The following is a 21,937-nucleotide window of genomic DNA, read 5'->3' as shown; positions in this document are numbered from 1 at the left end:
CTGCTGTATTATTATTATCATTATCATTAAAGTAAATATACAGATTAACTACTGTAGGTGGCAACCAGCTCTTATGGTTGACCAAAAAATTCTCAGCAAAAGGGGATTTCAATATTAACTATAATAATATGCATACAAACAATGTTTACTAGTCATAAAAGAAAAATAATTAATTTGTTAAAAACGCAAAAAGACTTTTATATTGCCACACCATCTACCCGCCAAAATATGCCTGTGAAGTAAGATATGCTAAGTCTCTAACCTGTCAACATCACTAACCTGTGGAAAATAAATTGAATTGAGTTACAATCCAATAGTAAGTCTCACTTTCTCAAATTTAATATTATATAATTTAATAAAGAATGCATATTCCTGACAGCCATGTGTTTGCAAACTCCACCAGCTGTTTTGTTTATTTTTGGCCAGCGGACTTTTATTTTGATGGCCGTTTCGCGCGCAATCATGTTGGAGCAGTGTAGCCGCGTTCACGCTGTTCTTCTTATACACTTGCGGCATGGCAGCGGACAGCACAATGTCTAATGGGCAGGAAACGGCCTCTCTGAACGGAGAACCCGCGCTCAAGCGCTCCAGAGACAGCGTGGACTCACTGCGGATACCGAGGGAGCCCCATAATAAAGTGACCGTCGTGTTGGGAGCCCAGTGGGGCGATGAGGGGAAGGGGAAAGTGGTCGACCTCTTGGCGATGGACGCCGACATTGTATGCAGATGCCAGGTGGGTATCCAAGCGCTCGTCTCGCTTATCATTTTGTGTTTATGAGAGTTTGCGCAAGCTTTATGTCTGTAAGTTACTGTGTGAGATTATTTTAATGAGGTTAAAGCGGAAGGAATTATTTGCAAAAGTCGCATCACTAACCTAACAAAGTTGTTGGAAGTGATGTTTCCTGCTTCTAACTGTTAGATTTTTATCTTATCGCGATACTTGCGTTCATGTTTCTAACAACTGTGTTACAGGGGGGGAATAACGCGGGACACACAGTGGTGGTGGACGGTGTGGAGTATGACTTTCACCTGCTGCCGAGCGGCGTTCTCAACAAAAAGGCCACCTCATTTATTGGTAACGTTATGGTTTTATTTGACTTTAATCCTAGTTTTCATTTCATAGTATGCATTTATAACTTTTCGTTCAAACGGGCAGTCGTCTCATCTAACGTTAATTGATCTCGGTTCATTGTTTGGGATCAGATGCTTTGAGCTATTGACTGTTGTGTTTGCTGAGATCTTTTTTGTTCTGTCCCACAGGAAATGGTGTTGTTATACACCTGCCAGGACTTTTTGAGGAGGCTGAGAAGAACTTGCAGAAAGGCAATGGTAAGTTATGTTTATGGTGTAAAATAAATTGTTGATATCACTGTCATTGGGATATTATCTGTGTAATAGATCTTATATATATATATATAAGATAATATCCCAATGACAGTGATATCAACAATTTATTTTGATATCACTATATTTTATATATATCTCTATATCTGCTTAATCTATTTTCTTTTTAAAACCTATTTATTAGCTTTTGTCGAATACAGTTCTGGCTCCTCCGTCTCTATATATATACTGTACAACACGACATACAGCAGTAGAGTTACTCTGAAAGGACACTGCACTTATTCGCGATCGCAAAAGTACATTATTTGCACACAATAAGCCTTGCTGGTTAAATGTTTAATTCGCTAAATTCACTAAAAAGCCTGTATAACAGCGCCTGATTACTCAACTAACTTATCTTTTGCGCTAATACTGTCAAAACACACAAGGTTTACATACAGACTCAGTTGGTTATCTCTAAAATGAAAGTAAATAGTTAAGAGAGAAACGGATGCGTGCCTGTATATTAGATGCGTGCAGCTCTTAAAGGGACAGGACACTAAACATGCTGTCGACTGTCATTAAAGGGATAGTTCACCCTAAGACTTAATTTCTGTCATTATTTACTCACATGTTGTCCCAAACCTCTATTGATTTCTTGTGCTGAACCCAAAAGAAGATATTTTGAAGAATGAGGGTAACCAAACAGTTGCTGGTCCACATTGACTTTGATAGGAAAGAAAAATCCTATGGAAGTCACTGAGGATCAGCAACTGTTTGGTTTTCCACCTTCAAAATAGCATTTATGTTCAGCAGAAGAAAGAAACTCATTCAGGTTTAAAACTACTTTTGAGTAAATGATGGTATAAAAATAAAACATTATGACAGAATTGACAGACAGATGACTATTTAGTTTTGGGGGAACTGTTCATTTAAAGTTAACAAAACAACAAAAACGCAAAGAGAAAAATCACTCACTATTCTTGACTTGACTCTTTAGGAATCAGTCTATCTAGTGTTTTATTTTTATATTTGTTCATTCAATTTCATTGAATGCTCCTGCTAACCTATTGTACCTGAAAATAAAGCACTGTTTGTTTTATTTGTATATTATGTGTATTTGTAATGTGTATCTTTGTTCTTATTTTTTAATAAGAAAGATAAAATGATGACAAAGATTTATCTTCGCCCACTTTGGCCTAAATATCTGCCATGCATCTTTGTCTTTCTAGTTTGGCTGTAATGCTCAGACAACTTGTAAAACCGAAATAGTAAAACTAACATGACACAGAATCGTGATAAAATGGTGAATCGTGATATTTCTAAAAAAAAAAAAAACGTGATATGATATTTTTCCCATATCGCCCACCCCTAGTCACAATGCATTTTGTTTTTTTGCCTCCAAATCAAAAAGACAAAATCTGGATAGAACAGCTATTGTTATAAAGTACATGCAAATAATTTTTGCCAAATCAACACCGTTTAAAAAAAAAAGTTATCTAGACCCCTCGCTGCTTTTTTCTTCCTTTTTAGTCAATGAAAATGTAAAGAATATTGGAAATCTTAACTACTTAAAGTCAACACAGTACCAATAGGAAATATGAAAGTTATGCAAAAAGCTTATTGTTCCCTACAAAAAAGATGTTTGTTGCAAGAACAAAGAAACAAGTCGTTACATAGAACAAGTGGAGAGAGGGTCAGTTGGTAAAACTCTGACATTCCATCACATACTTGTAAACTTTAGTATATATGTAAATTTTTTTTATTTTTTTCCTTCCCCATCTCTGTTAGATTCGGCTTTATTTTCTGTTAATGAGTTCTTTTGCTCTGTTTAATTTAGGACTTCAAGGATGGGAGGAACGGCTGAAGATATCTGACCGGGCACATATTGGTATAGTTCTGTTTTGACTTCATCAGGTCTCGAGTAATTTGGGTTTATTCCTGATGACATTGACTATGAAAACACCATGAAACTCCATATCTGTTCCATTGGAATTAGATCTCTTCTTTGTCTGTGTAGTGTTCAATTTCCATCAGGCCGTTGATGGGATACAGGAGCAGCTCAGACAGCAGCAGGCAGGGAAGAAGTGAGTATTCATTTTTTGCACTTATGAAAGCTCATTTATAAAAGCTTAATTTGTAGATAATTTTCTGTAAGATTAACCCTCCTTTGCTTTACAGTTTGGGCACCACTAAGAAGGGCATTGGACCTGCATATTCCTCCAAAGCAGCACGTAATGGACTGAGAGTGTGTGATCTAGTCTCAGACTTTTCAGTCTTTGAGGAAAAGTGAGTAATATATTTTATATTTAAATTAAAATATATTTTTAATTTAATTTTTCTGAAAACTACATGAAAATTAGCATATCTGCTTCTGTTAGACTTCCTTTATTTTAGAACTACCCATTTATGCAATTCTAATTGATTATTTTGATATTGTAACGTTAATTTAATTTAAATCACATTATAATTGTACGGCAATTACATATCATTCATAGTGTAGGCTACAAATCAATGCCTAAATGATCAGATTGACCCTCATGGGAGGAGGAGAAATACATGTAAATATCTCTCCACAGGTTTCGGGTGCTGGCTGGTCACTTTCAGACCACATATCCTAACCTTAATATTGATATTGATGCTGAGCTTGAGCAGCTGAAGGTGATTAGCATCTTGGCATCTTTCAATATGATTAGTGAGACTTCTCATTCATGAACCTGCCAAGTAAAATTTTCTCCATTTCACCCATAGGGTTATGCTGAGAGGTTGCGGCCTCTAGTAACTGATGGGGTTTATTTCATGCATAAAGCCCTCAATGGACCAAGCAAGAAGATTCTGGTGGAAGGAGCCAACGCTGCCTTACTGGATATCGATTTCGGTATGAATAGCAATCCTGCATAAAATGGGAGATCCACTGGAGTGCTTTGCGAAATCTAATTTAACAGTGTGAATGATAACGATGTCTAATGTTTCCATCTCTTTCAGGGACGTACCCCTTTGTGACCTCATCAAACTGTACAGTCGGAGGCGTTTGCACAGGTCTTGGAGTCCCGCCGTCTCATGTTGGCCGTGTGTATGGAGTGGTGAAGGCCTACACCACCAGGGTGGGAGTTGGGGCATTCCCTACTGAGCAAGATAATGTGAGTGTCTCTCAGTTTGTTGTAAAGAACGAGTCAGAAGGTAAAACTCATGACATTGCCTCTCATGTAGTATATTTGAAAATTATTAATGTTTTCTTGATGTTTTCTAGGCTTCTGGCGATCTGCTTCAAAGCAAAGGGAGAGAATTTGGTGTCACAACAGGCAGGCGACGTCGCTGTGGATGGCTGGACCTGGTTTTGGTTCGCTATGCCCACATGGTTAATGGTTTTTCAGCGTGAGTTGTGGTTTACCTACACTAGCACTCAAAAATTTCTCATGCTCAACACGGCCACTTTATTATTTGACCAAAATTCAATAGAGAAGTAATGTAAAATATTACAATTTCAAATAATGATTTTGTATTTGGATCTATTTTAACATAAATTATCCCTGTTATGGCAAATCATACTAATATGCCAATTTGGTGCTCAATAACACTTCTTAATATCAATGCTGAAAACCGCTGTCTATTAGGTTTTTGTACCTTTGGCACAGGTTAAATGGTTTAGTAAGCTTTTTTTTTTTTTTTTTTTTTTAATTTAACAATACTTTTCCTCCTTTCTCTCAGCATTGCTCTGACCAAGTTGGACATTCTTGACACGTTGCCAGAAATAAAGATTGGCATAGCCTACTCAGTTGATGGAAAGCCTCTTCCCAATTTTCCTTGTAAGTTGACTATACAAGTCTTGTATCACGATATGAGTAATTTTATATCACAATAACGATACATCACAATATAGTTATTTTTTCTTTTACCTCTTTCCCTGCCAGCGTTTTTGAAAAAAAAGTTGCTAACCACTTCCAGCATTGATTTTCACTCAAATTTCATGGCCCCCAGAATTTTTTGTTGTATGAGTATCTGAACGTGCAGTACATCAAAATAAAGAACAGACCCTCTACTTTTAAACTTTTATCCATTTTATTCTAGCTTTAAGCATTCTCGGTAACATTGGGCAGTTGTCATTTATATGCAGTTAGTGTTGATGATTGCATTATTTTTCATATGCACATGCTTGCATATGAGATCGCTCGTTACTGCGGCTTCCTTGCCTGTGCTTTTGATCGAGTGATTCTACACTCATTCAGGAGACAGGAAACCGCTAGAACGCAGAAACCTGGAAAATTCCGTGTATGGTGGGGAAGTGTTGTCTTCATGAATAATGGAAAACTCTGTGTTTGGCTGGGAAAGAGTTAATACGTTTTTATTATATCAAAATTATTGATACCATAGAATTTTCATAATTCTTGTCACCAGTGTCAATATCACAGAAATACAAAAAAAAATAAAAACTCACTCACTGAAGATAATTAACTAATTATAAGCAATAGGACAAAAACTACAATAAGTAAATAATTAATCTTACATTCATTGTATAACTTATTCAAAAACTGCATAGTTGTCACTTTGTAAATTAAATTTCTTATTATGAAAGTTACAAAAGTGATTTAGTCTAGAGCAGTGACAGATTTTCTGTTTACCTTTAAGACCTAAATGACTGTTTATGAGTATACTTGCAAAGATGGGTATTTTCATACATGTATGTGTATTTAGCCTTTCTAAGCCAATAAAGCGACAAAAATACTCACACACTCTATGAGCAGCGGCTTCACATTCGCGCACCGCTCAGACCGATGTCTCACTGAATCATCACAGCGCATATAAAGCTGTTTGCATTTCAGCATCACTTGTTTTGAAACCGCAATGCTTAATGTTCAAAAGATACATTTTTGTGACCACGGTGCACAGCAAAGTTTAAAGACTGCGTAAACGCGATAAAGACGATAGTCCAAAATCTCTACCGGTTAATCGCATCTACACATTACAATGATATTCACAAATCAAGTATTATGGTAATATTTTAATATGTATTAGCATAGACCTTTTCTGATAGTGAAGGACTGTCATTGTATTTTTCAGCTAACATGGATGTCCTCACAAAGGTTCAAGTGACTTATGAGACGTTCCCTGGCTGGTGTTGTAGCACTGAGGGAGTCCGCAGTTTTGATGACCTGCCTTCACAGGCACAAGCTTACATTTGTTTTATCGAGAATTTCCTGCAGGTGCCAGGTAAAAATACACTTAATGTGTAAATCACTTTCATATACAATAACATAACCTACTGACATGCTTAGAAATGTCAAAATGGTCATAAGAAAAAAAATGATCTTTTCAGTGAAATGGGTTGGAGTTGGCAAGTCAAGAGAAAGCATGATAAAGCTGTTCTGATGAGGGCAACGGGAACGGCTGAACTTCATTTGCATGGTCTGCCAGGACATCTGTCATCACCACCGTTGGAGGACCAGATCTTTCTTTTATGCATCAGCGCTGAGATGAAGACTAACTGTGGGTTTAGAATCCACTGAATGTCCCACTCGAAGTGAGCACCAGCATTGTATACAGGTCTGGTTTGAGCACCAGACTCGCTTTCCTGCATTCGTAAATCTTGACTCGTACCTATTTCTTCCAAAGCACATCCCAGAACTATAACATACCTCTGCCAATCACTAGTAGTTGTCTGAAGTCTGAGTAATTGCAGAGCTTTAGATGGAGGGGTGTCATTTTACCGTTTTTCTTAAAATCACACTTTGCACTCTGGCATTTAAATTTTTCATTGCTAATAGATGGATAAAACCAAACAGATTTTTAAGATTGTCATGTGCTGTTCATTCTTTTATGTAATCAGTGTGAGGGGGTGAGCGCTAAATCTTGTCTTTTTAATTCAGTGTTTGTGTATACTTTTAAGACCGGTTTGATGTGGTTTGAAATATCAAAAGGGACCTTCAGTCTTTGTGATACTGGGAAAAAAAAAAAAAAAAGAGGCATTGTTAATAGTGAGCGATATAGTGCACTATTGAATCTATGAATGACAGATATACATACACAGATATGCATTGCATTCCACCTAGTGCACATTTGCTGCTGTTTTTTTTATTTTTATTTTTTTTAAGAATAAAGTGCACAACTAATTAAGGCTTTAAGTGAATGTTTGTGTGAATGCCATTTTTACTCTGAAAACAATATTTCAAATGGTTCCAAAATGATTAATATGTATAAAGCTAGATATTTTAGTTCAGAAATATTTTGCATGTCACTTTAAAGCCGCTCATCCTGTGTTTTATAAGAAAAAATTATGGATTTAAGTGTGTTGTCATATTACAAGTTCTTTAGTAAAAAGGTTACTAAATTTCCCAGAATATATTTTGCAATCTCTGTAGAGGAGTAACAGTTCCATCGGAAAATAGGATTCAAATGAACAGGGTAATCTGAATTATCATCAGTCTACTGTTTGTCTCGTGAGGCAGCAGTTATTCGAGTATAATGTGAGTCACTCTCTGCGCTGTATCTCGTCCTGTACCACCAGACATTTGGGATGGATGTTCAGGTATAAGTAAAATTTTTATTTATTTTTTTATTTTATTTTTTTTAAAGCCGAAAAGCAGATGTTTGTTATAGGAACCTAATTTATAAATTTAAGTTTGTGCTGTTGCATTAACTAAATTATAATTTAAATGTTTTCTCTGTTAGCCTAGTTTTTTCTCTAGTACACTTAATTTTTAAGTGATGGTAAGTGGTTTTTTTTTTTTTTTTTCGAATGCCGTACCACAGGAAAACCAGTTGGAGCCTAATAAATAAACCTCGAAATTAACCAAACTGTTGTGTCTTTAACAAAATTACAGTTGAGGCAGCTTGTGCGTGGTGTTGAAGAGATTATTGAGCTGCTGTTTGTTGAACACAGCCAGTGTCAGTGCAGGTAATGTTCAGGTTTATGACTTAACATTAGCAATGATTGCTTTATAATTTCATAAATCTTCTGGAATTCATATGTCTGTATGATTTGTATTATTTAGATTTAGATGTGGCCACGTTAACTTCTTGTGGTGTTTAATAATAATTATTATTATCTTCTTAACAGGCACAGAAGCCAACTGTGAGGCTTTTTGAAACGGCTCATCCATGCTGCAGAAATTGTAATTGCTTATTTAACGGTTATGTAAATTATTACCTATTACTAACATTAATATATTAAATATAATAACAACAACATTACTTTTATATTTAAGATTTTCTAAAGCATTGCTTTTATCTAAAAAAAAATAGCTGTTCACTTAAGTACAATTACTTCTCTCTCTTTTACTTTCAAAAACTTCTTTCGTTCATTCAGTTGTTTTTTATGCGCATTCTACATACAGGTACATCTAAAAAAAAAATTGAATATCATGAAAAAGGTCAATATTTTTTTGTCACTCATTTCAGAAAGTGAAACCCATATATAGATTCATTACACACAGAGTGAAATATTTCAAGCATTTATTTCTTGAAATTTAGATGATTATACAGATAATGAACCCAAAATTCAGCGTCTCAGAAAATTAGAAATGTCTGGCTTCTGAAAAGTATGTTAATTTCTATGTACTCAATACTTGGTTGAGCCTCCTTTTGTATGAATTGCTGCATCAATTCGTCGTGGCATGGAGGCAATCAGCCTGTGGCACTGCTCAGGTGGTATGGAAGCCCAGGTTGCTTTTATAGCGGCCTTCAGGTCATCTGAATTGTTGGGTCTGGTGTCTCTCATCTTCCTCTTGACAATACCCCATAGATTCTCAGGTCAGGCGAGTTTGCTGGCCAATCAAGCACAGTAACACCATGGTCACTGAACCAGCTTTTGGTACCTTTGGTAGTGTGGGCAGGAAATCAGCATCTCCATAAAGCTTGTCAGCAGAAGTAAGCATGAAGTGCTCCAAAATTTCCTGGTAGATGGCTGCGTTGACTGGACTTCAGAAAACACAATGGACCAACACCAGCAGATGATATGGCAGCCCAAATCATCACTGACTGTGGAAACTTCACACTGGACTTCAAGCAACATGGACTCTGTGCCTCTCCACTCTTCCTCCAGACTCTGGGACCTTGATTTCCAAATGAAATGCAAAGTTTACTTTTATCTGAAGAGGACTTTGGACCACTGAGCAACAGTCCAGTTCTTTTTCTCCACAGCTCAGGTAAGATGCTTCTGATGTTGTCTCTGGTTCAGAAGTGGCTTGGTAGCCCTTTTCCTGAAGACGTCTGAGCGTGGTGACTCTTGATGCACTCACTCCAGCTTCAATCCACTCCTTGTGAAGCTCTCACAAGTGTTTAAATCAGCTTTGCTTGACAGTATTCTCAAGCTTGCAGTCATCCCTGTTGCTTGTGCACCTTTTCCTACCCACATTCTTCCTTCTAGTCAACTTTGCATTTAATATGCTTTGATACAGCACTCTGTGAACAGCCACACCTTTCAGTAAAGACCCTCTGTGACTTACCCTCTTTGTGGAGGGCGTCAATGTTCATCTTCTGGATCATTGCCAGTCAGCAGTCTTCCCCATTTTTGTGGTTTCAAAGAACAAGAGATACCCTGAATTTATACAGTCAAGTCAAGTCACCTTTATTTATATAGCGCTTTTAACAATGTAAATTGTGTCAAAGCAACTGCACAATATCAAACATATCACAATATCAATATCAAACATTGGCCTCTGGCCAACAAACCAGCAGTTCAATTTAACTGCAGCAAAGTCAGATTGTAAGGTCTCAACTAGTTCCAGTGGTCATTTGGTAATTCTGTATGTTGTCTGAGCGTTGGCATCCTCTGAGGGGTTGGCATTATCTTTTCTCAGGTGTTCGGTCATCTCAGATCATTTAGGGGTTGGATCCAGACTGAAGCTTCTGTCATTCCTAATTACCACGGGATGTTAATCCCGTGGCAGAAACAGAGACAAATAGAAACATAATTAGCGTAGCTGCTGTTCCATCCCAAGCTAAAGAATAATAATAATGTACATTTGATCAGATATACTACAGTACAAGATTATAAAATGCATTATGTGAATGCTTGGCTAAAGAGATGTGTCTTTAATCTAGATTTAAACATAGAGAGTGTGTCTGAACCCCGAACGTTATCAGGAAGGCTATTCCAGAGTTTGGGAGCCAAATGTGAAAAAGCTCTACCTCCTTTAGTGGACTTTGCTATCCTAGGTACTACCAAAAGTCCAGAGTTTTGTGACCTTAGGGAGCGGGTTGGATTGTAGCGTGGTAGAAGACAAGTTAGGTACGCAGGAGCTAAACCATTTAGGGCCTTATAGGCAAGTAATAATATTTTGTAAATGATACGGAACTGAATAGGTAGCCAGTGCAGAGACTGTAAAATTGGGGTAATATGATCATATTTTCTTGACCTTGTAAGAACTCTAGCCGCTGCATTTTGGACTATCTGTAGCTTGTTTATTGAAGATGCAGGACAACCAGCTAGCAGTGCATTACAATAGTCCAGTCTAGAGGTCATGAATGCATGAACTAGCTTTTCTGCATCAGAAACAGGTAGCATGTTTCGAAGCTTGGCAATGTTTCTAAGATGGAAGAATGCTGTTTTTGTAACATGGGAAATATGATTTTTAAAGGACAAGTTGCTGTCTAATATAACACCCAGATTTTTGACTTTAGAGGATGTGACAGTGCATCCGTCAAGTTGTAAATTGTAATCCAAGAGATTCTGTGTATTGTTTTTTGGTCCAATAAGTAATATCTCTGTCTTATCTGAATTTAATAGGAGGAAATTATTGGTCATCCAATCTTTTACATCTTTTTACACAATCTATTAGCTTAGATAGTTTAGAAGTTTCACCTGGTTTTGTTGAGATATATAGTTGAGTATCATCAGCATAGCAATGAAAACTAATCCCGTATTTTCTAATAATATTACCAAGAGGCAACATGTATATTGAAAATAGAAGAGGACCTAGGACTGATCCTTGTGGTACTCCATACTTTACTGGTGATAATTGTGATGACTCTCCATTTAAATGAACAAAGTGGTAGCGATCGGACAGGTATGATTTAAACCATCTTAAAGCCTGCCCTTGAATACCAATATGGTTTTGTAGTCGATCTATGAGTATATCATGGTCTATAGTGTCAAACGCAGCACTAAGATCAAGTAATACTAGCAATGAGATGCAGCCTTGATCTGAAGCAAGAAGCAAGTCATTTGTAATTTTAACAAGTGCAGTTTCTGTGCTATGGTGAGGCCTGAAATACTGTATGGATGTTCAAACTCAAATGTAAATATTCTAATATTTTGAGATACTGATTTTTGACTGTCATGAGCTGTAAGCTCTAATCATCAAAATAAAAACAAAAACTTTTGAAATGTTTTACTTTACATGCAATGAATCTAAAATATATGAAAGTTTCACTTTTTGAAATAAGTTGCAAGAAAAAAAATTAACTTTTTCACGATATTCTAATTATATTCTGATATTCTAGACGAAATAAGAACAGACTTCAAGTCAAAGTAAGCAATTTCTTTATTAATTATTAAGAGATCATAAAATTAAACAAAAATAACCCTAACAGAGAAGAAAGGAAATGCTACATATAAAAGAAAACGTATTCAGAAGAATGTCAAACATGGTGCATATCCTGGTGTTTTGATTGCTTTCTTATTAATAAATGATTTTAATTCAATCATGTGTTTAACAACTTTGATGAAAATAATCATTTTCACTCATCTGCGTAGTGTCTTCAACTCGCTACATCAAACATACAGCGCCACCTGGTGTTGAAGATAATAAGCGGATCTCCCTTAACAATACGTGGCAGTGACGTCAATATTTGTGTTAAGACCCGGATGTTATTCACAATCTGCACACAGTTCAGCCATCAGAGAGGCAGAGTGGTGAGAAATGAATCTTTGTATCTTTCAGCTCACATCTCCCCTTTACTTCACAAATCAGCGCTGTTCATTTATTCAGACGCGTGTGGCGCTTCTCATTGTTTGGCTGATGAAACATTAGGATCATGTAATCAGCTACACACTTAGCTTAGCAGCTAACTAGAGCTGGATTTCACCAAAAGAGTATGAAAATCATTGCAAAATATTGAGATACGTAGATGACGTGCTACCACACTGCTGTATTTTTTGTTTTTAAAAGTGACATTGCGAAGATGACAACAGTAGAGGAGCAGAAGTTTCTATAGACATTCTCTTCAAAACAGCTGTTGTCTAAACTAAATTGATGTGAAGTGACAGGAAAGACATATGTTACAAAAGACGGCTATTTCAAGTATAAGCTGTTATGTTGAACTTTCTATTCATCAAATAATCCTGAAACAAATTATACAGTTTCTACACAAATATTAAGCTGCAGCTCTACTGTTTTAAAAATTATTACAATAATAAGAATGCAATAAATAACTATGCAAATCTGCATATTATGAATATCATAAGTACATTCCCGGTCTAGACACAATTTAAGTTGTGAGACACAGCTACATGCATCTGCATCAGAGTCCTGTTTTTACTTTATGCTGAAGATTGAAAATAAAATTGTAAGGGAGTTTTACCGTTAACACACTTTCACTTTGATTTCTCTTTCCTCTTTATAAGGTGATGAGTTGGTGCATCCATGAATGCACGGCGGCGTCACGGTCCTAGAAGCAGCCAGGACGGGGTGTACACTGGGCCATCTCTGACCCAGTCCCAGCTGGCCCAGCAGCTGGAAACCCCCCTGGCTGTCCCAGCACCCATCGCCCCTGTCGTAGACACACTCAGCATGTCCTGCCGAGACCGTACCAGCGAGTTTCAGTCGGTGTGCAAGTCCCTGCAGGGGAGACAGGTGCCATAACTATTGATGCATATTGTCCAGTAACCTGCGAGTGGCTAATAGGTTTAATAAAAAGGAGTTTGTGTTCATACTGGTGGCATGAGTTGAAAAACACCAAAGAACTGTTGCTCTTCTCTTGTTCTTTTCCAGAATGGAGCACAACCTGTCAGAGCTGTCAACAGTGCAGTCAGACAGCGGAGTGAATTCACACTCTTGGCTAAGTGAGTTAAACTCTCAATCGCTCATATAAAGTGATTGTGATTTACCTGGATTTCTGAAAATGTTGATCTGATCTTCAAATAAGTAACAGCCATACACAAGCATATTCTGCTTAAATTAATAAAACGCACATTCTGATATGAAAATATTATTTGTGACCCTGGACCACAAAACCAATCATAAGGGTACATTTTTTGAAATTGAGATTTATACATCATCCGAAAGCTGAATAAATAAGCTTTCCATTGATGTATAGGACAAAATTTGGCCGAGATACAAATATTTGAAAATCTAGAAACTGAGGGTGCAAAAAAAATTATAGAACATCGCCTTATTTGCAATGCATATTACTAATCAAAAATGAAGTTTTGATAGATTTACAGTAGGAAATTTACGAATGTCTTCATGGAATATGATCTTTACTTAATTTCCTAATGAATTTTGGCATAAAAGAAAAAATTATAATTTTAACCTATTTGGTTACATTTAACATTTTGACTTTTTTTTTACTTTATTAAAGCGTTTCAAAGTCAAAGTATGACTTACATTTTTATTGTTTTTTTTTTTATCATTACATTAATAGGTCTGAATAAAAATAAACAAATGAGCATTATGTGATTGACCCAAATGTCAAACTCAAAATTAGTGAATGATTTTTATAGTGCAGAATGTCTGAGTGCACTCCTGGTTACCTGACTCCCGACTGCTGTTAGCTTTTGAAGCGTCACATACTTAAGTCTATTGTTTATTTATTGTTTAAGATCATATCCAATTTTATGACCAATTTCCTGGAAAATCCAGAGGGTTTACAGACGTTTCCTGCAACTGTGTTTAGTATTGGCACCGAGTGCTGCATTTGACCTATAATTTATTCAGACCTACTTAAGCTTTAATGGTCTGTAATATTTCATTGACTTGGCCTTATGACAGATATTGACCGCATCTTATTAACAGGCGAATTGGAAGAGACCTCAGCAACACTTTTGCCAAGTTGGAGAAGCTCACAATCCGTAAGTATCTCGTCTCCCTCGCCATCATCTCTCACATGTACCACTGTGGACTGTTTTTTCTGTTTTCACCTGCAGTTGCCAAAAGAAAGTCCCTCTTTGATGACAAAGCAGCTGAAATTGATGAACTCACTTACATTGTGAAACAGGTTAGGGTGATTGTTACTTTCCCTTCGCCAAGGACACATTATTCTGTTTGTCCATGTCATACTGTAATCTGTCTGTGTTCACTCAGGACATTAACAGTCTAAATAAGCAGATAGCTGGCCTGCAGGAATTTGTTCGATCACGGAGTGGACAGAATGGCAAACATCTTCAGACGCATTCCAACACCATTGTGGTCTCATTACAGGTATTAACCTCTGACGTTAGTGCTCAATCATAAAGTAAAGATGTCTAGTGGGCTTCCGCTTGAAATTAAAGCCTGTTTTCTGTTTGTAGTCTAAACTGGCATCGATTTCGAGTGACTTCAAGTCAGTCCTGGAAGTCAGAACAGAGGTAATTGATTTACTTTTTAAGAGTTCGATCCATCGTGCTACGTTTCTGATAATTTTTTTCAGTGTTTGAATCATGTTTTCTCTCTGTTTAGAACCTAAAGCAGCAGAGAAGCAGGCAAGAGCAATTTTCTCAGACTCCTGCTTCATCTTCCTCTTTCCATGCCAACAGCTTCAGTAAGAGCTTCTCTACTCGTGCAAAAGCAGATGTTGTCCACATTCATGTAGTTATTCTTCCCTTTTGATTTTCTTTCAACAGACAATTCAGTGCTTATGCAGGACGACTCCAAGAAGACGGATATATCTATAGATATGGACCTCAGCTCCAGTCAGCAGATGCAGTTAATTAATGAACGGGTATCGTTTGTTTATTGGTTGTTTTGTAATGTACAGCTGCAGGTAAACTGATTCAAGTAAGTTTGAATCTCTGTTGTCATGTGCTTGTTTAGGATTCATACATTCAGAACCGCGCAGACACTATGCAGAATATAGAGTCCACCATTGTGGAGCTCGGATCCATATTTCAGCAGCTGGCTCATATGGTGAAAGAACAGGAAGAGACCGTACAAAGGTGAGGAAGAATCTTCTTTGAGAGATTCTTCATCATGAGGAGGTATTCTATGTTCATTTAGATTAGCATAGATTATTTTAGCATACATCATTGAATCTGATTAGACCATTAGCATTTGGTCATCAAAAATGACCAAAGAGTTTCAATATTTTTGCTATTTAAAGCTTGACTCTTCTGTAGTTACATTGTGTACTAAGACCGACAGAAAATGAAAAGTTGCGATTTTCTAGTCCGATATGGCTAGGAACTATACTCTCATTCCGGCGTAATAATCAAGGAACTTTGCTGCCGTGTCGTGGGTGCAGCAGGCGCAATATGACATGACGCAGCGCCTGAAAGTAGTCCCCAGCTCAGTAGCCTATGATATGACGCCGGAATGAGAGTATAGTTCCTAGCCATATCGGCCTAGAAAATCGCAACTTCTCATTTTCCGTCGGTCTTAGTACACGATGTAACTACAGAAGAGTCAAGCTTTAAATAGGAAAAATATTGAAACTCTTTGGTCATTTGACCAAATGCTAACGGTCTAATCAGATTCAATGATCTATGCTAAGATAAGCTACAAGTACTACCGCCAGAACCGGAGATGAATGGATTCAAAAACGGTAAAACTCAACTGTTTAACTCTAGGGGAGTTGTAAAATGAGCCTATTTCCAAAAAAAGTGGAGTGTTCCTTTAACTTAAGTTAATTTTCGTTTTAGTTTAAATTACTGTAAGTAAAACTGAAATAAAAATAAATTCAGCTAAATAAAAATAAAATAAAAACTTGTGCTGTCAAATGATTAGTTATGATTAATCACATCTAAAATAAAAGTTTTTGTTTACATAATGTGTGTACTGTGTATATTTATTATGTGTATACATACACACACAGTCATGTGTATATTTAAGAAAAATGTTATGTTTATATATTTATATATGATTATATTGAATATGTAATGCATGCAAATATCTTCAAAATATATGCTGTATGTGTGGGTATTTATATATGCATAATAAATATACACAATACACATATGGATGGATCGTTTGACAGCACAAAAAAAAAAAACTAAAACTAAGACAGATGACAAAGCACATAATGGAATTCTGAAAATATAAAAATAAAAGCCAATTCAAAATATAAAAAAATAATCAATACTATAAATCAAATAATACTAAAATAACTCTAATACCGAGAAATGTAGGTCAGATTTAAGCACCAGTCTTTATTTTTCTTGTTTCAGTTTCAGTGTCTAATGAATAAACAAGTGTGTTTTTTTCCCCATTTGCTTCCATTTGTGGTTTGGTCATCACTGTGTATGACCATAATGAAAAGCTCTCTGCCAGTGTAATCGCCTCTTTTACTGCCGCAGTAACAGTCAGCCAGCAGTTTCTTCAGTAGGAAGTGGTACCAGTGTCATAAAAATAGTTTTCTAAACTGTTTTGGCAGATTAGTGATTCAGGTTGTTTTGAATAGGCCAGCATCTTACTCAACTTTAACATCTTGAGACATACACTACCGTTCAAAAGAAATGACATTTATAATGTATTATAATTTATAATAAAAAGATTTCTATTTCAAATAAATGCTGTTTGAATGTTTTAACTTTGTTCAATGTAATGCAGTTTTCACAAAAATATTGAGCAGCAATATTGAGAAATTTGAGCATCAAATCAGCATATTAGAATGATTTCTGAAGGAATGATGCGGAAAATTCAGCTTTACCATAAAATAATTAGGTTACATTGTAAAATATTTTTTAAAACTAACCATTTTAATATTTTAAATTGTAACAGTATTTCACAATATTACTGTTTTTATACATGCAGCCTTGGAGAGCATAAGACTGAAAACAATCAAACCGACCCCAGACTTTTAAAGGGTATTGTTATTTACACTATGTATGAACTAACAATAATTCTTTCCATTGAACTTCTCTCCTCCTTGACAGAATTGATGCTAATGTCGAGGACACTCAGCTGAACGTGGATCTCGCGCACACAGAGATACTCAAATATTTCCAGTCTGTGTCCAACAACCGCTGGCTGCTTATCAAGATGTTCCTAATCCTCATCATTTTTTTCATTGTCTTTGTGGTTTTCATGACCTGAGGTCCACTCTTATGAGGGGCAGATTTAAAGAATCGGGTGATTCTCAGTATTTGAGGAATGAAAGGGGCCGTTCTGTTTTTTTTTTCTTTTTCCTTTCTGAGCTCTCTTTTAGTGATCTTTTTCCTCAAAATGGATAGAACTGAATATTCGTAAGACTCTATATAGACAGAGCATTTGTCAGTTTGTAGTCGATTTAAAACAGTTTGTCCATTTAAATTTCAATCTGATTTGTTTCTGTATATGTAGAGCCAACTCTTGAAATGATGTCCCATATTTTGGTTTTCTAAATCACATAGACATCCTTGAGTAAAACCAGCAATCGTCTCATGGACAAAGAACCACAATTTTAACAGATTCTGGGTCACTTTTGTTTGATATTAATCATGTTACACACCATCAAACATAATGTGTTTTCTGAGAGCTTATGCATTTGCATGTTTTCTCTCTCTGTTCTCTAAATCTTATGCAATGGTTTGTAACAGATTCCCTCTTATATTCTGCCTGCTGCAGTAGACCACCAAGCCATCTCAAATGACCATTATGCTTCTACACTTTTATGATGACTCTTGACTAGAGGTTTTAATATGTATTCTTTCTATTTTTGATTTTGGGATCGATTACCACTTTTACAACACTTGTGAACACAGCAGGTGAGAAATAAGTATTTGGAGACAGTGAACTTTTACCAATTTTGGCCGTGAATCATGAAATGTGTAAACAATTCGAACAGGAGTATTTTTTATTTCATTGAGTGTTTCAATCATCCTTCACAAGCTTGTTTAATATGTCTCAGTATATGGTTTCAGGGGGTCCGTGAGAATACTGCAAATGATGTTTTCTAGAGAACGCACCCATTTGTGTTTAACTGGACATTGAGATTGGGGGAATGTCCCACCCCACCATTTGTGAAATGCATTCTGTAAAATAGAAGAACTGAAAAAAAAAGGAAATAGAAATGAATGTTTTGTTGTAATGTCTGTTGTCTTTTTACAGTAGCATATGTAGTACCTGATTACTTAATTAATAAAGTTAATCAAAGCTATTTTTAAATAAAGGACAGTAGTGACTTTTTAAAACTATAATGTTTAATTCTTGCATTTGATATATATGCCACATTTGATGGAAGGGAAGTGTACAAAAGATCCATGCTGTATGAATAAGAAAAAGCGCCAAACACTCTTTAAAAAATAAAGGTTCTTCATTAGTATCTGTGGTTCTGTGAAGAGCCTTTAATATCAATAGAACCTTTCCACACTCTCAGAAAAAAAGGTATAAAACTGTCACTGAGGCAGTACCCTTTCAAAAGGTACTAATGTGTAACAAAGATGTACCTTTTAGCTTTTGAATTTTTGGATACCAGCTTTGTACCTGAGAGTGCATTGCACATAAGGTTCTTCATAGTGGAAAAATGTTCTTTAGATTATTAAAATATTCTTCACATTAAGAAAAAACTTAATTGAATGGTACCAAATGGTTCTTCCATGGCACTACTGCAAAATCCCCATTTGTAACCTTTATTTTTAAAAGATGTAATGATAATTGAGCTTTCTTCCATTGTATTTGATGAGCAAGCAATGCTTTAAAATGACCATATCATAAAGAGTTCCCTACTCCAAACATAGCTTGTTCAGGTCAGTGCTCTTTCTTCCACTACACTGATATTAGGCATGGTCCTGATCCTCCTGTTTCTGTGGATATTGTCTTCATCCTTGTCGTCCTCCCCGGCCTGGTCCTCAGTGTAACGGGTGACTCTGCTCCTCAGTGGGTTGATGTGGAGCCGTGAGCGCAGGTTGATGACAGACATGCTCTTACTGTGCTCTCTCCCTGGCTTCCCCCTCCTCCACCTCGTCCAGGAAGATACACAGAACTGAACAAAACAGGCGAGACACCTCAGTCACCTCTGGCTCTACCTGTCACAACTTTCCTCAGCCTAAAAAACAAGCCGATGATTGTTCAAAGATACAGTTCCTCTTAGCCCAAGTGTTTTTTAAACATGGATTTGTCCAACATCATTGTCCATACAAGTTACTCTGAATGTTTTGGAGTAACTTTACAACAGTTTGCTTTAACTAGCCAATGTTGGCAAGCTTTTGAATGTCTTAAAATATACTTAGAACTTTTCATTCGAAGGATTTGACAAAAATGGTGGCCTGGTACAATGGACATATAGTTCAAGCAATATTGTTCAAAATTAAGAAAAAAAAAACTTAGGATCTGTTTTTATACAGTGGCAACAAAAACTTGAAAAATGTCCTCTGCTAAGAAAACTGACGTCATCATCCACTGAAATGACTTGGTTAGTTTTGACAAAATGTCTAAACATCTAAGGCAATGTGATTTTGTATTTTTCATGTCATAAGAGGAGGTTACCACAGAAACGGTTTTGAAATGAACGTTTTTTTATTTTGTTTTTTTCAATTTAATATTTCAGTAACCAGAAATGTTTCGATGCATGCCAGTTTGATTTTTATTTATTTTTATTTTTGTGTGCGTGTGTGTGTGTATTTAAGTAAATTGTGATGCAAAGGATGGGAGATAATAGGCTGCTTAAACACGTTTGAAATAAAAGTTAAATAATAACCACAAAACGTTTGTTCCAAGTCGATTTCAGTGCTTTAAAAATTACGTTACCTCAAGTTAGCATAGCTAGTCAGTTAGCATCAGCTAATTTTTTATTCAAATAGGCTATTATAATTTTGTAATCAATCGATTATATTCTATCATTTTAAACTAAAATTGCATGTACTCTGATTTTGCTCTAAATGTTTAAAGCAAATTGCTTTGTTTGACTGGGGGGAATTTTACCCCCAAAGGTGTGGTAAAACGCACCCTTGGTACAAATGTACTTTTTGTTAAAAATCTAACATCATGAAAACTGGACATTTTTCATACTTGGTTTATAATTTATGTCAGTGTCACTTAAACTATGACAACTTTTCTGAACACATTAAACTTTGTTTTACAGAAAAAAAAATGTACACAGTCCTTAAGGAGGGCGTTGCCCCCACTCTACCCTACATTATGTAAGGGTTTCCCAAAGTGGGGTTCATAAACAGCATGGGTGTATGAGTTTAATGAAAAGCTAATAATTAAATCATAAAATGTAAAATCTAAACAAATAAGTGTAAAATAACAATCAAAATAAAACACTTACAAAAAAAGATGAAATATTTTATTTACCTGCATGTCAACCAAAGTCAGAGAACCATGAATTCCTTAAATCTCAGGGAGTACCTCAAGTAAATATATTAGTTATATTGATATATTTCCTTTTACGTTTAAAAGGAAACGTTTTAAAAGATGAAGAAGAAGAAAAAAAAGAGTTTACCAATACTCCAAAGTTTACAGACAGAAATTTCTTTAAAAAATCGACACCAATTAAAGTAATCGATCATTCACAAACTGAATGCATGTTGCTGTCTGAGGTCTGAGGTGTTGTTCACTAAAGTCTAACCTACTATTGATGTAGGCCTACCTGAGAATGAGGAGGCCGCACGGGGAGGGAGAGACCTTGGCACACAGATCCTGTAGCTCCAGCATCTCCCCAGCTGGAATCTCATAGGAGGACTTGTGTGGAGGTGCAGCCAGCCAGCTGTAATCCACAGAGGAGCTGCGCCTGCGGTTCTCCGTCGTCTTCTTCTGGCGGAGGCGCTCACTGCGCTTCAGTAAAGAGCCCAGCTCCAGCATCAGCATGTTCCTTGGAGAACACTGATGACCAGAGGAACATCTGAAATGGTAAAGAACTTGCGTGAGTGAACAATGAACCAAATATACAGCGACTGTTTGTGCACCAACGACCGCTGTTGACAGAAAAGGCCTAGCCAACTCTAGTCCCAAAATATGTCATGAATAATAAAAGTCACATAAAAGACATTCTCCAAATATGGTTCAAGAGTTATGGCACTTACCTTCTCCTAGATGAGCAGAGGGTTGGTTATATTCTCACTGGACCTTTCCATCAACTTAGTCTGAAATATTTACACAGGAGCGCACATGTCTTTACCACATGGCAGTTCCTCTCAACACCAGATAAAGGGCTAAAGATAATCCCTTATGATTATAATCTACAGTAAAGCCACATTTCAGTGGTTCATCACTGGCAAAGGAAAAACAACTTAGTCTAAGCAAGCTATCCTTCTATACATACAAACCAATTCGAACGCAAACCGCACCGCTGGATGTCTAGTTTAGTCATTCCGATGAAATACTTTGTATTAATTGGATTATTCCTTTTAAGGGTTGCACAACACAGAATTAGATCCCAATCCTGTCTTAATAAACACTGCTAGGCCCCCTGCTGTCCTTTTGTAGGCAAACAAAATTATATGAAATCAGATTAGTATCAGAGAAATACAAAAGTTTTGCGGTTCTCATGCTTCAGACATGTCTGAAACCTTATCCCATTTCACTCTTGCGGAAGAAGCTGAAGCCGTACAGTATGACATAAT

The 21,937-nt window shown here is 36.4% G+C and overlaps 3 protein-coding genes across 5 annotated transcripts; 2 read left to right on the top strand and 1 right to left on the bottom strand.

The window, feature by feature from the left end:
• The first annotated feature begins 241 nt into the window (after positions 1 to 241).
• On the top strand, positions 242 to 8,284 carry LOC306862880 (adenylosuccinate synthetase isozyme 2-like). The gene is made up of 13 exons (XM_079405920.1): positions 242 to 733; positions 973 to 1,075; positions 1,261 to 1,329; positions 3,164 to 3,214; positions 3,344 to 3,410; positions 3,505 to 3,612; positions 3,903 to 3,984; positions 4,075 to 4,201; positions 4,309 to 4,463; positions 4,574 to 4,698; positions 5,032 to 5,129; positions 6,382 to 6,531; positions 6,638 to 8,284. The coding sequence occupies exons 1-13, from the start codon at positions 515 to 517 to the stop codon at positions 6,688 to 6,690; spliced, it is 1,407 nt and encodes a 468-aa protein (XP_079262046.1). The 5' UTR covers positions 242 to 514; the 3' UTR covers positions 6,691 to 8,284.
• A 3,813-nt stretch (positions 8,285 to 12,097) lies between these two features.
• On the top strand, positions 12,098 to 18,695 carry LOC306862717 (syntaxin-5-like). Of its 2 annotated transcripts, XM_079405641.1 has the most exons (11): positions 12,098 to 12,175; positions 12,887 to 13,115; positions 13,254 to 13,324; positions 14,277 to 14,332; positions 14,408 to 14,478; positions 14,565 to 14,681; positions 14,771 to 14,827; positions 14,919 to 15,000; positions 15,083 to 15,180; positions 15,273 to 15,394; positions 17,330 to 18,695. In XM_079405641.1, the coding sequence occupies exons 2-11, from the start codon at positions 12,906 to 12,908 to the stop codon at positions 17,487 to 17,489; spliced, it is 1,044 nt and encodes a 347-aa protein (XP_079261767.1). In that variant the 5' UTR covers positions 12,098 to 12,175; positions 12,887 to 12,905; the 3' UTR covers positions 17,490 to 18,695. The 2 variants fall into 2 exon arrangements, with proteins under 2 accessions (XP_079261767.1, XP_079261766.1); XM_079405640.1 differs by having other exon boundaries at positions 12,114 to 12,175; positions 14,277 to 14,478; positions 17,330 to 18,694.
• Positions 18,214 to 21,516, bottom strand: LOC306862718 (protein RD3-like). 2 transcript variants are annotated; one of them, XM_079405642.1, is made up of 3 exons: positions 21,398 to 21,516; positions 20,965 to 21,216; positions 18,214 to 19,356 (listed from the first exon to the last, which is right to left on the bottom strand). In XM_079405642.1, the coding sequence occupies exons 2-3, from the start codon at positions 21,180 to 21,182 to the stop codon at positions 19,248 to 19,250; spliced, it is 327 nt and encodes a 108-aa protein (XP_079261768.1). In that variant the 5' UTR covers positions 21,183 to 21,216; positions 21,398 to 21,516; the 3' UTR covers positions 18,214 to 19,247. The 2 variants fall into 2 exon arrangements, with proteins under 2 accessions (XP_079261768.1, XP_079261769.1); XM_079405643.1 differs by having other exon boundaries at positions 18,216 to 19,419.
• Between the last annotated feature and the right edge of the window lie 421 nt (positions 21,517 to 21,937).

This window comes from Barbus barbus (assembly GCF_936440315.1).
Source record: "Barbus barbus genome assembly, chromosome: 43".
Taxonomy (NCBI): Eukaryota; Metazoa; Chordata; class Actinopteri; order Cypriniformes; family Cyprinidae; genus Barbus; species Barbus barbus.
Note: the sequence above shows the minus strand (reverse complement) of the source record. Positions and strands in the feature narration are given on the sequence as shown.